The sequence below is a fragment of the Cupressus sempervirens genome, chromosome 3, assembly GCF_028749045.1.
Source record: "Cupressus sempervirens isolate cs-2001-9-10 chromosome 3, ASM2874904v1, whole genome shotgun sequence".
In the NCBI taxonomy this organism is placed as follows: domain Eukaryota; kingdom Viridiplantae; phylum Streptophyta; class Pinopsida; order Cupressales; family Cupressaceae; genus Cupressus; species Cupressus sempervirens.
Window position 1 is genome coordinate 483,967,383 of NC_143120.1, and position 13,486 is coordinate 483,980,868.

The window sequence follows — 13,486 nt, forward strand, 5'->3', positions numbered from 1 at the left end:
TACAGATGTGACATGTGGAAAATGCCATATGATGATGTTATTGTACTAAAAAGCTGATTCAATTGCTGACATGGCTTTCTGTTGATGTGTCTTGGGCGTTAATGTGTCTACGTGTCAAGGGGATGTGTGGCATAAAAACTAGATTTGCGTGGCAAAGCTATCGTGTCAGAGTCGCTGACAATGCAGTCTGAAAGATATGTAGTGGGAGCTAGAATATTTGAATTTCACCACCGATATAAATGTGGACACCGGGAATTACTTTTCGTGGGTGCTAGAATGCGTTTTGCGGTGGCTGGCAGTTTGAACACATGGGCCAGAGAATTGAAACAACACCATCAAAAACCCTTTTAAGTGGCCAGATTTTGGTGGATTTCTAGTGTAGTGTTTAAAACACTCAACGTTGGAATACAAAATAATAAAGCTGCACGGGGAATGGGGTCCGCCTATCTCTGGTGAGAGATGTGCTCGGCCATGGATTTAATGCAAAATTTGCCAAATTTAATTAGGCTGCTCTCCAAAAATTATGAAGAATATGCTTGTTGTGGAAAAGAATATACCACGCTACAGAGCCGAGGTGTGACTACTTGGTTCTACAAAAAAAAATTCTCTACTAGCTGCCCGAAGGACAAATTTTTTTTAAAAATAATACAGACGAAAATAAAATTATAGAGAATAAAATTATAGACCTGAAAAATTAATCAAATAGATCTGCAAATAACCATACCCAAATTGCAAATTGGGGCCTTCGAGTGTTGATTTGCAAAAAGAATTTTCCTCGCAGTTGACTTTGGGCTAAGATAATGGAGTTTATAGTCGATCTTCACCAAATCAACATTCTAGAAGCAATGGCAAGGTTAGATCTAGCTCTAGACGCTCCCAATTTCTGTAGTACTTTGAATTCTAGCTGAGGTGCTGAAGCAACAATGGTCTTGAATGGCTATGTGATAAGAAAATCTCCAAGCTCTAATACCATGTAAGAATTTGCCTTAGGACAAAATTCACCTAAGAACTAAGAACTCAAACACAAGCACAACTATAGACCAAAAAGAGAGAGCATGATCACAATGATAATATATTCATTCCATATGTGTTAAGAGTAAACTAGGAGTGCCTATATATAAAGGCCTCTGAGATGCATCTAGAATGCTTCAGAATTAGCTACATGATAAGTCATACAACCAGGCACATATCCACCATTTATGGGTTATTCTTCATTAAGCATGAAAGTAAGTGTGATGATGAGAGGATAAGCCTACACAGGTGTAACATGCAAATTAGTGTTGTACACAACATGTGCTAAAAGGGAGTGCGAATAACTGTGTTGTCTACATGACAACTCAGTGAATGATGCAAACTCTAGTGTTGGAGACACGATGTGCTGAAATAGAGTTGTATACTTCTATGTTGTCAACATGACGACTCAAAAAAGTGCGCAAACTGCTAAGTGTCTCACAAAATAAAATAATAAAATAATGCAAAATAATAAAATAATGCATTAACCTAAATAAACTTAAGTAAGTGTAAATAGTAAATACGTATTTACACCAACACAAAAAAATTCACACCTCTTTGGTGTATTTATTGCACCATAACATGCTTGCTGAATAAGAGATAGATAAAGAGAACTTTAGGAGAGAAAGGGAGAGATATATGTAGAGGGCAAGAGAGAAGAGGAGAAGAAATAGAAGGGGGAAAAGGGAGAGATACCTCAATATGTAGAGAGGGGAGAATGGGATATATAACTTTAAAGAATATGCGATATACATTTTTCTACCTCCATAAATATCTATCTCTTTCACTATCCTTCTCTATCTCTCTATATCATTCTTTAAAGTTATATATCCCATTCTCCCCTCTCTATATATAGAGAGATAGAGAGGGATAGTGAAAGAGATAGATATTTATGGAGGTAGAAAAATGTATAGAAAGAAAGAGAGACATGAATGAAAAAGAGATAGAGGGGGAGTGGGGAGGAAGAGAGAGGTAGAGCTAATGTGATATATCTATATGGAGAGGGGAAGTATAAATAAGGTGATGGATATAAAGGAAGCAAGGAGTAAGAGTGAAGAAGAAGTCCTAAGAGAGAGGGAGGGCCAACATTACTGATCTCATTAGGTTTCACTCTCTTAAGCTTTTGGTTGTTAGGGGAAACGACCCAGTAGTTCATCTAGGCTAACTTCATGCACCTACAGTTCCTAATCCGTATGTCAAAACTTGCCCATTTTTTTGGTGAACCTATATAGGTGAGTGAAGAGCTTAAAGAGGTTACTTGTAGAGTGCGATGTGGTCTAAAAGTGTCATTTTAAAACGTTTGCCCAAAACCCAACACTAAAACTTCCACTAGCCACTCATCCAAAAAAAATAGTACTTTTTGCACAAGTGGACCAATCAACAACCAAGAAAACTAAAAAATGAACAGAAGCAAATGATTCTTGGTGTACATAGTGATTGGGGTTTTTTCTTGAGCGATAATAACAAAGGAAAGGTAGGAATTGAGTACATAGAGTACAACTAGCTTATTCACCCTATCTCGTTGTCTCACCAATCCAATTTTAAATATAACTGTAAAACATCCTCTGCCAGATTTCACTCTGACGTCAGAGTTAATTGCATTTAATATTTTGTTGTTGTTATATTTGGTTTTGGTGGTTATACGACAGGAGGGACTTGTAAGAAAAGATCAGAAAGTTTCTTTTGCTGTAGCAACAGGTGCCACCACAATGGGTATCTTTGTTTATAATCTTTATAAGGAGACACAAGAGCAGCAGCTCTATATCTCTTTGACGACCATAAATTCTTCCCAATAGACGAGCTCAGTACTGACAATTAATTCTGAAACTTCAATATCATTAAAAAAATAATGAATACCCTTATAGAAACAAAACACTGAACTCTTTTCTTCATCCATTATAGAATTTGGATGAGCTATTCATCCATCCAATGAAATGCATCTTTTCTGAGTAGATTAATTAATTAATTAGAAATCAAAATGTGAAGAGAAATGGTAACATCCGAAATTGGACTATTCCTAAGATTGCCGATCTTTTTCCCCTTAACGGAGGTGATAGTTGCCAAACTATAGTAAGTGTCAAAACACATTCTATCTTGTAAATTTTACACTAAATTTAGGTCAAAACTCTAGTTGCCACTAAATTCATAATGTTGTTTTATAACCAGTACTATTTTTATAATCTTTTATTTATCAATTGATGAGTTTACGGGGTTTTTTAATGAATGGTTCATAAGATACAACACTTGATGAAGGTTTTGTAAATGGGGTTGCAAGTAGAGTGGGTTTAATCCATAGTTGAGCTGGTCAAACTCGACTAATACTGCTTGTTTCATGTAGATTTATTCTCATGAGAAATTTCGTATCAGTCACTACTTATGAAACATAGGTCAATGAGCTTGACTCAAAAAGTACACAATTAAACTCTGATAGCAATATCACAACTGTAGTTCACTATCTCTTTCAATTTTCGATAATATTTTCCACCCAAGAATACCCATGAGATCATGAAAAACAAAAAACCTAATGTGGTTGCAATTATAAGATTTGCTCTATCCCATCACTTTAGGCTTTCTTTTATGTACTTTCAGTGTATAAATTGTTGACCACGACGACTGTTTTAAAAAGGTGGCAAATTATGTTGGCAAAATATTTTAACATCGAGGTGACAAAAATAAAGATTTAATAATAAATGTCAGATGTATTGAATTTTGGGAATAAGGAAAAATTAAATAAAGTCAGTTTTGGCGGCACTTGGATAACATGGCAGTTGTATAGTGGCACTTGTATGGTAAACACTATCACTGGCTATGCGTAGACATTTATGGAAGGTCTGCAAAGATTTCGCCAGATGTCCATAATGTATGGCGGACTTCAAAACAAAGTTAAAAAATGTTAAGGTTGTGGGTATCGTTATTGATAAGCTTCTAAGAAAATATGAACAGTTTTGATTTATTTTGTTTTCAAATCAGTCATCAGAATGAAAAGGTTTTCGACTAGAATATGGTTTCTTGATGAACTGAAAGGTTTTTTCTTGAATAGAAATAATGATTGCTGGTCTTCATTTATGCACGATGATTTAGGTCCCTTACCTTGATGCATGAATTCTTATGGAGAAATTTTTTTCTTTTGGCTGTGAATCGGATTTATTTCTCACATTTTTTAAAATTTGATTGCATGACATGGTGAGATAAAGTTTTCTTCTATATGGAAGAAAAAGAGGGCTTCGCAGGTCAGTATGTTCTTCTTCTAAAGAAAAAGAGATTCTTCAAAAATAATGGAAGAAAAAGAGGACTTCGCAGGTTAGTTTGTTCTTCTTCACCGGTATGATTCAAGGTATGACATTGTAGTTTCTTTTGTATCATCAGTTCAAAATTTAAGTCTGTCTTTTTGGAACAAGAAGAAAATAAAAAACCAGAAAGAGATTCACTCATTTCTTGAAAGGGTATAAAAAAAATAAAAAATTTAAAGAGGCAATAGCGGAAATTTTTCAGTTCTATCAATTTAAAAAAAGAAAGAAAGAAAGTTGGGTTATAAAATATGATTTTTAGTCAGATGCTTCTCTTAAAAACAGTAAGAAATGTGAGAAGAAAGAAAGACAAACCATGGATAAATTAAGGGTTTCAAAAACATTAGTTCTTTCTTTCCTTGCTATTGTTAGATTTTTTTTATTCACATGGAAGATCAAAACTCCAAATAGAAAAGAAAAAAGCATTGCATGTTCAAACTGGGAATACTGAATACCCAGTTGTAAAATGTTTTTCTTCTTGAAGAGTAAACAGATTATCTTAAAGATTCTTTTGAAGGTATTAAACTCGGAATACTTCCAGCACAGTTTTGATTAAAAAGGAAGATATGACAGACAGTTTCATAAAGAAAGGACACATTCGAGTTTTAACTGAATTTAGTTGGTTTCTTTAATAACATTTTGAAAAAAAGTTTTTTTGAACAAACCTAACTGGTTGAGTTAGGTTCATGTAACTTATCAGTTTCGAATTTCATCTTTATAAATATAGAGATCATTTATAAATTAAAGTGAGAGAGTTGAAAAGAGGCAAAAGAAGACTTATATTTCAGAACAGTTTGTAAAGACTGAAAGTCTTATTATAAACTTGTATACATGTATAAATGTCATACATACACATTTATATATGTGTATAAGGTAGTAATTACAGTACTGATAAAAGGGTTAAAATACCCTGAGCAGTAGAAGGTGCTGATTGTAAAAGAGTTGGAACTCAATAAAGAATACAGGTTCATGGAGTGGTTTTTTTTCCTATGACGAAATCGTGAGAATTTTCGAGGGTTTTCCACTTGGCACAAAATTGGTGTCTCTTCTTTCTATGAGTTGATATTATTCTGTATGTTTACATTTTAGTACAGTTTGATTTCTCCACTGCTGTAAATTGTGAATTAAAGTTATTGAAATCAGATTGTGAGATAATTTAATAGGGTTCTGATTCACCCCCTCTCTCAGAACCCTGATACTTCCAACATAAACCACCGGGTAGTAACCTAGATTGTAGAATCACACATTAAGGCTTTATTCCTAGAGTAAAAGTGTTAAATAGTTAAAGTTAAGCCGGTACGAACTTAATATTGGAGTGTTTGAGAACATCTGGTGTGAACTGAAGATGGGAAATGGGAAACGGTTGATGGAAATGACACCCGTTGCACCATTTTATTAACTTATGGAGATAAAACGTATGAAGCTGGGTGCAAAAATATTACGAAACTCCACCAGGCTGCTGAAGAGTGCTATAACATAGTTGTAAGGCAACAGCGGGATAAGAAGATCAGAATAAGTTATGCTGTAAAACGAGTATGAAGAGACTCGATGTGGCATTGGTTCATCCTCCTTTGCTTGTATCGTACACAAATTGCTTTGTACCTTTGATTGAACCATTTATTGGAAGAAGAATGGGACAGCTAAGCATTAGTTGACCGAATCAGAGAAATGGAAAGCTTATGCCAGCTAGTCTCGTAATTACCTGTACCTAATTTTGTTTACACTGGCCCAGCGAAGGAGACAACCTTATGGAGGAAAACGGTACATAATACGAAGAGAAAAATACTTCACAAACTCATGCGACGGTCCTGACAGGTGCTATCGTCTTGCATCCCTCCATAAGTAAGTATTGTTTGTCGGATGAAAGATCTAGGTGGTTCTTTTATATAAGGGAAATGATTTAGTAGTTCTTGAGTGAAGAGCATAAAGATAATTTTTATACTTTCTTAAAGGTACAATTTTAAACAATAGTATTATTTGTACAAATAGACCAACCAGCAATTAAGAAATCTAAAAAATGATCAATTATTAGTATTTTGATCAGACAATCATTTTTTAAAACTTTTTATTAACAATAATTGAAGATAAAAGTAACTATCGTCTCCCTATAAAACTCCTTCAGCATTATTATTTCCAAATCTAAGAAAAAATATATTATAAATTAATTGTTTATATAAATTTGAGAAAAATAGTACTGTAATTTAATTGTTTACATAAATCAAACAAATTTTGGTTAAGAGAAATAAAAAGATGAAAATAACATTCAAAGTATCTCATCGTTACAATGTAGTACAATTAAAATACCCATGCAAGTAGTATGTATATGAGGAAGAAACTAGGTCAAAGGCATAATAATCATTGCACAATTATACACGTGATTTCTATTGAAGGCAATCAATAATTATCTAACTTTATTGACTGGAAATAACCTTCACCTCTTGAATTGAATAATGTACTGGTTTAATAAAAAATAGTTGTTTGGAAAAAGATGGCCAATCAACCAATAAATATTTACCATTTGTAAATATAGAAACGTATCACTTACGTAGCTCTCTCTAATAGATACCATAAATATCAACAAGGCAAGAAAGCATGTCCATACAATGGCTATCCTCCTCTTCTCTGTGTTTCTTCTATTGCCTGGACTTACTTTTGTGCCTGGACTGACTTATGCTCACAGAGTCTTAGGACAGAAAAATCATGCAGTTTTCTCCAATAATTCTTCTCCCTCTGCAGAATATGATGTCAAATACTTCACACAGAATTTAGACCATTTCAGCTTCACTCCACACAGCTATCTCACATTTCAACAGAAGTATCTCATGAACTCAAAACATTGGGGTGGTGCTTCTTCCAAATCTCCCATCTTTGTGTATACAGGAAATGAAGGATATATTGAATGGTTTACTCAAAACACTGGCTTCATGTTTGACATTGCTCCTCAATTCAAGGCCCTTCTTGTCTTCATTGAAGTATGTTTTGCTCTTCTTTGGTTTACATATTCCATTTCATCATTGATAAAATCTAGCTTGTAAGAAGAGAATAGTCATTAAATTTATAGTAAAACTAAACAAAAACATATACTATAAGTGTAGATGCTTCTTTGAAACATGCTTTGGATCAAAATCTTACTATTCATTACGAGATATCAAGATAATAGTGCATAGATTATATAGTTTATTTTTTGTGATTTGTGGGTTTTGGTTTAAATAGTTTAATAAGGTTTTGATTTCTTGAATGTATTTTTCTAGATATGGAATAAATTGCAAAAGTCCTGAAATTCTATTGAGAATGAAGTGTGGAAACCAATCTGGTTCTATATTACATTGATTAACCAAAGAAAATCTCACAATGGGTAGTTTATATTGATTTCAGCACCGATACTATGGAGAATCAATGCCATATGGGAGTCGAGAAATAGCTTACAGCAATGCCACCACAATGGGCTATCTCAGTGCTTCTCAAGCTTTAGCTGATTTTGCTATATTAATTACAGATCTGAAAAAGAATTTAACAGCTGAGGATTCACCAGTAGTTGTGTTTGGTGGATCATATGGTGGAAGTAAGTTTTTTCCAATAATTTGGTTTTATGAGTTTCAAATTTCAGTGATGAAATCCTATTTTTATGCGTAAATATTTAATGGGTTTGCAACTTTGCAGTGTTAGCTGCCTGGTTTAGGCTGAAGTACCCACATATTGCAATTGGGGCATTGGCTTCATCAGCTCCAATTTTGGCTTTTGATCTCATTGTAAATCCAGCTGGTTTTGACAACGTTGTCTCAAATGATTTTAGGGTATTAACAATCAGTCTTCACCTTGTCATGTCTAATTTTGTTTTCTATGAAGTCTTTACTGTTCATTAAGATTGGAGTATGTAGATTTGATTGCTTTCATCATTGGAACATAAATCATTATGTTTACTTTATGATTTTTTGATTTGGGCATTTTTTGTCTAATTGTATTATTTTTGGTTTTTTCCTTAGAGCGAAAGCGAAAACTGCTTCAATGTAATAAAGAAGTCATGGAAAATACTGGAGGAGATGTCATCAACTCCAAGTGGCAGAAAATCCATCAAAGAATCTTTCAGGCTTTGCAAGTAAAATAGGAGAATCTTTGTAAATATAATATAATATATTCTTATATTTTACCTCACATAAAGTTGCCTGACATAAAATCCATCAAAGAATCTTTCAGGCTTTGCAAGTAAAACAAGAGAATCTTTGTAAATATAATCTAATATACTCTTTTATTTTGCCTCACATAAAATTGCTTGACATTGTTTCAGAGATAGTGATGTTGATAATGTGCAAGGGTGGCTGAATGGAGCTTACTTTGAAGCTGCGGAAGCAGATTATCCAACCCCTGCTAATTTTATTCAAAATTTGCCAGCCTATCCAGTAAAACAAGTAATGAAATTTCAGACCCATTTATCATCCATGCAATTAGAAAAACAAACTTGCACTCTCTTCTAAATGATTTTCTTTATTTTTTAGATGTGCAAGGCAATAGACAATCCATCTAATAGGAACAATATTCTAAGCCAACTATATGGAGCAGCAAATATATTTTATAACTATACAGGGAGCTTGAGTTGCTTTGATCTCAGTCCCAGTGATCCCCATGGAGAGATTGGTTGGAATTTTCAGGTTCAAACTTTTATTTTTATTATTTTAACTATATAATTATTATTTGAGATGTTTTTTTTGGTTTCTTTTAAGAAATGTGTAAGATGGAAAGGTTTTTTTTGGGGAATGTAGTATTGTACAGAGATGTTACAACCAATGGAGGATGATCCAATTGAAAGTATGTTTCCTCAGTCAATATTCAGTTATACCGAAATAGTACAAGATTGTACAAATAGAAATGGTATTGAACCAAGGCCACACTGGATCACAACTGAATTTGGTGGTCATGTAAGTATAGTCTAATTGGAATGAACATACATCATCTTAATGATAGATTGATATTATAAGGTTCTCTACTTTTGTTCTTTTTTTTTATGATATTATATGTAGTATTATGAATTTCATTCATATACATGTGTTGTAGAATATCAAGAGAGTGCTTAAGCGATTTGGAAGTAATATAATATTTTTCAATGGATTAAGAGATCCTTGGAGTAATGGAGGGTAAGACGGCAATCTGACTTTCTTGTTGTTTGAATTAAATAGTACTAAATCATCTTTAAAGTAATACTTTTAAAAATACATCGTTATGTAGTCTTTTTCATTTATATTGTAGGGTATTAGAAGATATAAATGAAAGCATTGTGGCAATCATTGTTAAGAAAGGTATGTTTGAAATTGATTTTTTAATGTTTTGAGGAATAAGAGAAATAATTTGTATTTACATTTGGAAACTTATACTTGAGAAATGAGTGTATTGTAGGGGCACATCATGTAGATCTTAGATTTGCAACTGCAGATGATCCAAAATGGCTTGTACAAGTTCGAAAAGAAGAGATTGATATAATCAAAAGATGGTTAATGCAATATTACAAGGACCTTCAAGAAATTTCAAATTTTGGTTAGCTCACCATAAAAAGTAAATTAGCATTTGTATAGATAACATTTTGTTCCTAAGATTCACTCATTCTTATCAAAAGGGATTATGTGTCATGTATTCTACAATGACATCCCTTGTCTTTTCCTTTGAGGCCAATCATTCTAATGCTATTGTGTCTTTTCCTTAAATGTAAGTAATGCTATTGTGTCTCTTCCTTAGAGGTTGATCACCATGTGCAACTACTTTATAAATTGCAAATGTTTTTTTATTGTAATAACCTTTCTTCAATACTAAAAGACGATGAAATTACTCATTGTTTATGCAAATATAGCCAAAGAATATTTTGATATGTAAGATGTGTGATTTAAAAGAACACATGTTTATTCTTGTTAGAATTATATAAATATAAATATCATTAAATAGAATTTCCTAATCAACAATGATAGGACAAAAATCATACATCAAATTCATTAAATGTATAGGTGCAAGTTCATTTAGATCTTTTTAGGATAATTAAATAATTAATAATCTTTTAAATAGGTGTAATCATTCTATAGTTTTAGTTGTTATCCATCTATGACTATAGATAAAGATATATTTTTTAATATTATAATATATATATATATATATATATATATCTTAGTCAAGTAAATTAGCTATAAATCTACAAGACTATGTCTATGATGAAACAATAGAGAAAATTAAGTACTCTAGTAAATATGAAAGATAAATTAAATATATGATTATGTAAAGTAAATCTCAAAGTTAAAATCTATTGAAATGTCAAAAAAAAAAGTTAATATTCTAAAATTTTATACCCTTTAATCAAATTGTGGAGATCTCATTCTATCATTAATGAAGAAATGATGTCCACAAATAGAAATGTGATACCACAAGTAAAAAATAATATGCAACTCTCAAATTTCATTTTCTTGATTCATGCATCTTGAAATGTACTTGCCCTAATTTCTATAATTAGATAAGGATTATTTACAAATTCAAATGTCTGAGTCTCTTGGAGAGTAGCATTCCTTAATCAAATTCTAGTAAACTAGATTTGTGACTATAAAAAATGATTTAAAATTTGTTTAAAAAATATGCAACAAACTTAGGATGACGTGTGTGGAGAATTGAATATAGATTTTGATAAAACATTAATATACTCAATTACAAAAGATTTCTAGTACATATATCGACTCGACATACAAAACTGACATAACTTTCTCTAAATTGACTTAGAATGACCAATGAAGTAGTTGAAAAAAAACAATTTAAATGTAAGATAAAAAGAAATTGAGAATCACAAATGAACAACAAAAATAGTCTCAGTTGACCATGAAGGGAAAAATGATATCAAATGCAACATCATATCTTAATCTGCCACACAATAAATTATCCATGAAGAGAATCAATATATCAAATGGAACATCATACTCTAAATATAGAGAGTAGAATCTGGAGAAAGAAAATAGAAAAGCCAATGATAACTTTATTGAATAATAGTGATATATCTCTTATAAATACCATAAGAAACCAAGAGAATAATTTCTCCATACATTGGTCATTTCTAGTGTCATGGGTTCCCTCCTCTTTACTTCATTTGTAGTATTGTTTGGCATGTCTCTTCATGTTGTACCTACTTTTTCTCTTCCAAATGTTAATGGAGTCCTGAGACATGATTAGTTTTCATTTCCTCATCCCACATCTTCTTCTTCTTCTCCCCCTACAAAAATTATATCAAATACTTCACATAGACTCTGGATCATTTCAGCTTCACACCACACAACTATGACACGTTTCAACAAAAATATCTCATCAACTCAAAACATTGGGGTGGTGCATCTTCCAAATCTCTATTATCTGTGTATACAAGAAATGAAGGGCATATTAAATGGTTTACTCAAAATAATAGATTTACGTTTGGCATTGCTCTTCAATTCAAGGCCCCTTCTTGTCTTCATTGAGGCATTTTTTGTATGATTTGTTCTACATTTCTAGCATAGTCATTAAATCTATTCATATGGTTTCTCATGAATGAAGAACAAAGAACAAAGAACAAAGTGGTTTTCATGGTTTTGAAAATTTAAGAAAAGTTTTGACTTGTTTAGAACTTATTAATTAGAATGGTTTTTGATGACCCATTTGAACAAATCAAAATTTAAAGTTTTTTATTTTAGTCCAAAAGAGAAATTTATAAAGATACTTAGCTTTTGGTACCTAGAAAATTGTCTAGGTGTGAGATTGGTTTATAACAGTGTATTGTTTTATATGTAACTTGTAATTGACATCATATTATGATTAGAAAAGTTATATGTAGACAATATACATATTGATGATGATGTGTACAACCTTAGACATCAATACAGACTGTACCAAAAAGAGATATTTGTGTTTCACTAGTGAAACAAAACCATGAAATTAAAGGTAAAGGAATTGTTTTGTTTACAAAATAATTACTTGACCAATTAGGGCTAACATCCTAGATGTTTAATCTAAGTTGGAAAAGTATATTATGGTCTTATTTGACCTAGCAACAATTTGTGAAAAGGCATGGTATTTATGCAAAGGACATCTTGTGAATTCAAGTGTGTTGAAGTGAGCAATTATATTGTGATAAGTGATATGTGAACCTTTGTGAAGTGATATATGTGAAGTTTTGAGAACCTGATTTTGTGATCCGAGATCTAGCTGAGATTAGAGATCAGTCAAGAAATAAGTTACAACACCTATATACCAGAGGACTAATTACTTGTTCGGTTAGTGAGCTCTTCTTGTAACTAGAAGTGCATGTTTGGGTTGTGAGCTCTTCTTGCATCTATTGTAGTACAACTCCTAATAGGGTTGGAATCTCCTAACATGGATTCAAAGTCTCCAAATAGGGACTCTCTATACTAAATTTTCTCATTGACTCCTAATAGGGTCTATCCTCTAACAAGGAACTTATATATTAGTATATTATCTAGTGGGTATCATCCCCACTAGGGTTTTCCCTTAGCCAAGGTTTCCCTAGTTAACAAAATATGGTGTTTTGAGTTATCTTTGTGCATGGTTATTGTTATCATTCAACATTACTTGTTTACTTTCTTATGTATGGTTCAAAGTAATAAATAATATCCAATTGGTGACTAAAGTTTGTAGATTACTGATTCACTCCCCCCACCCCCCGCTAGTAATTCCTATTTCTAACAATTGGTATTAGAGCACAGTTACTCAGAAGAGGCTTAATAGCTCGAGTAAGATCCCTATGGATATGGAATAGTTAATGAAGAACCTTGAAGAGGAACTTGAACAAATTGATCTCCTTACTAAAGAAAGAGATAAGCTTAAAGATACATATGAAGACTCCAAAGTATATATTGGATAGTTAAAGGACAAGATTGAACATCTCAAATCCAAGCCTAAATTTACTAAATCTAAAACTAGTGACGATGATTATTCAAAACATGAAGAATGATCTTGAAGCATGAATTGAAGATTACCAATCTAAAGTCGACTTTGAAGAATGATCCTAACAAAGTTGAATCTGATTTGAAGACTAAAGTTACGAATCTTAGAGTGAGTCTGGCAAAGAAGACATCTAAATTTGAAACATTGAAAGAAGATCATGAAGAACTTCATAAGTACAACAGTATTTTGAAAGGTGAACTAACTCAGTGCAAGCAACAACTTGAAAATCTTTATTC

The 13,486-nt window shown here is 32.3% G+C and overlaps 1 protein-coding gene across 1 annotated transcript in view; it reads left to right on the forward strand.

Moving 5' to 3' along the window:
- LOC149567277 (uncharacterized) overlaps positions 1-10,129 on the forward strand; it is an 84,493-nt gene extending 74,364 nt beyond the window's left edge. The window contains 11 exon segments of the mRNA XM_089816624.1: positions 5,644-5,831; positions 6,848-7,270; positions 7,674-7,943; positions 7,946-8,092; positions 8,282-8,394; positions 8,584-8,704; positions 8,792-8,944; positions 9,056-9,211; positions 9,348-9,427; positions 9,540-9,589; positions 9,687-10,129. Coding sequence (XP_089672750.1) covers positions 5,644-5,831; positions 6,848-7,270; positions 7,674-7,943; positions 7,946-8,092; positions 8,282-8,394; positions 8,584-8,704; positions 8,792-8,944; positions 9,056-9,211; positions 9,348-9,427; positions 9,540-9,589; positions 9,687-9,829 — 1,844 coding nt within the window. The 3' untranslated portion in view covers positions 9,830-10,129.
- The last annotated feature ends 3,357 nt before the right edge of the window (positions 10,130-13,486 follow it).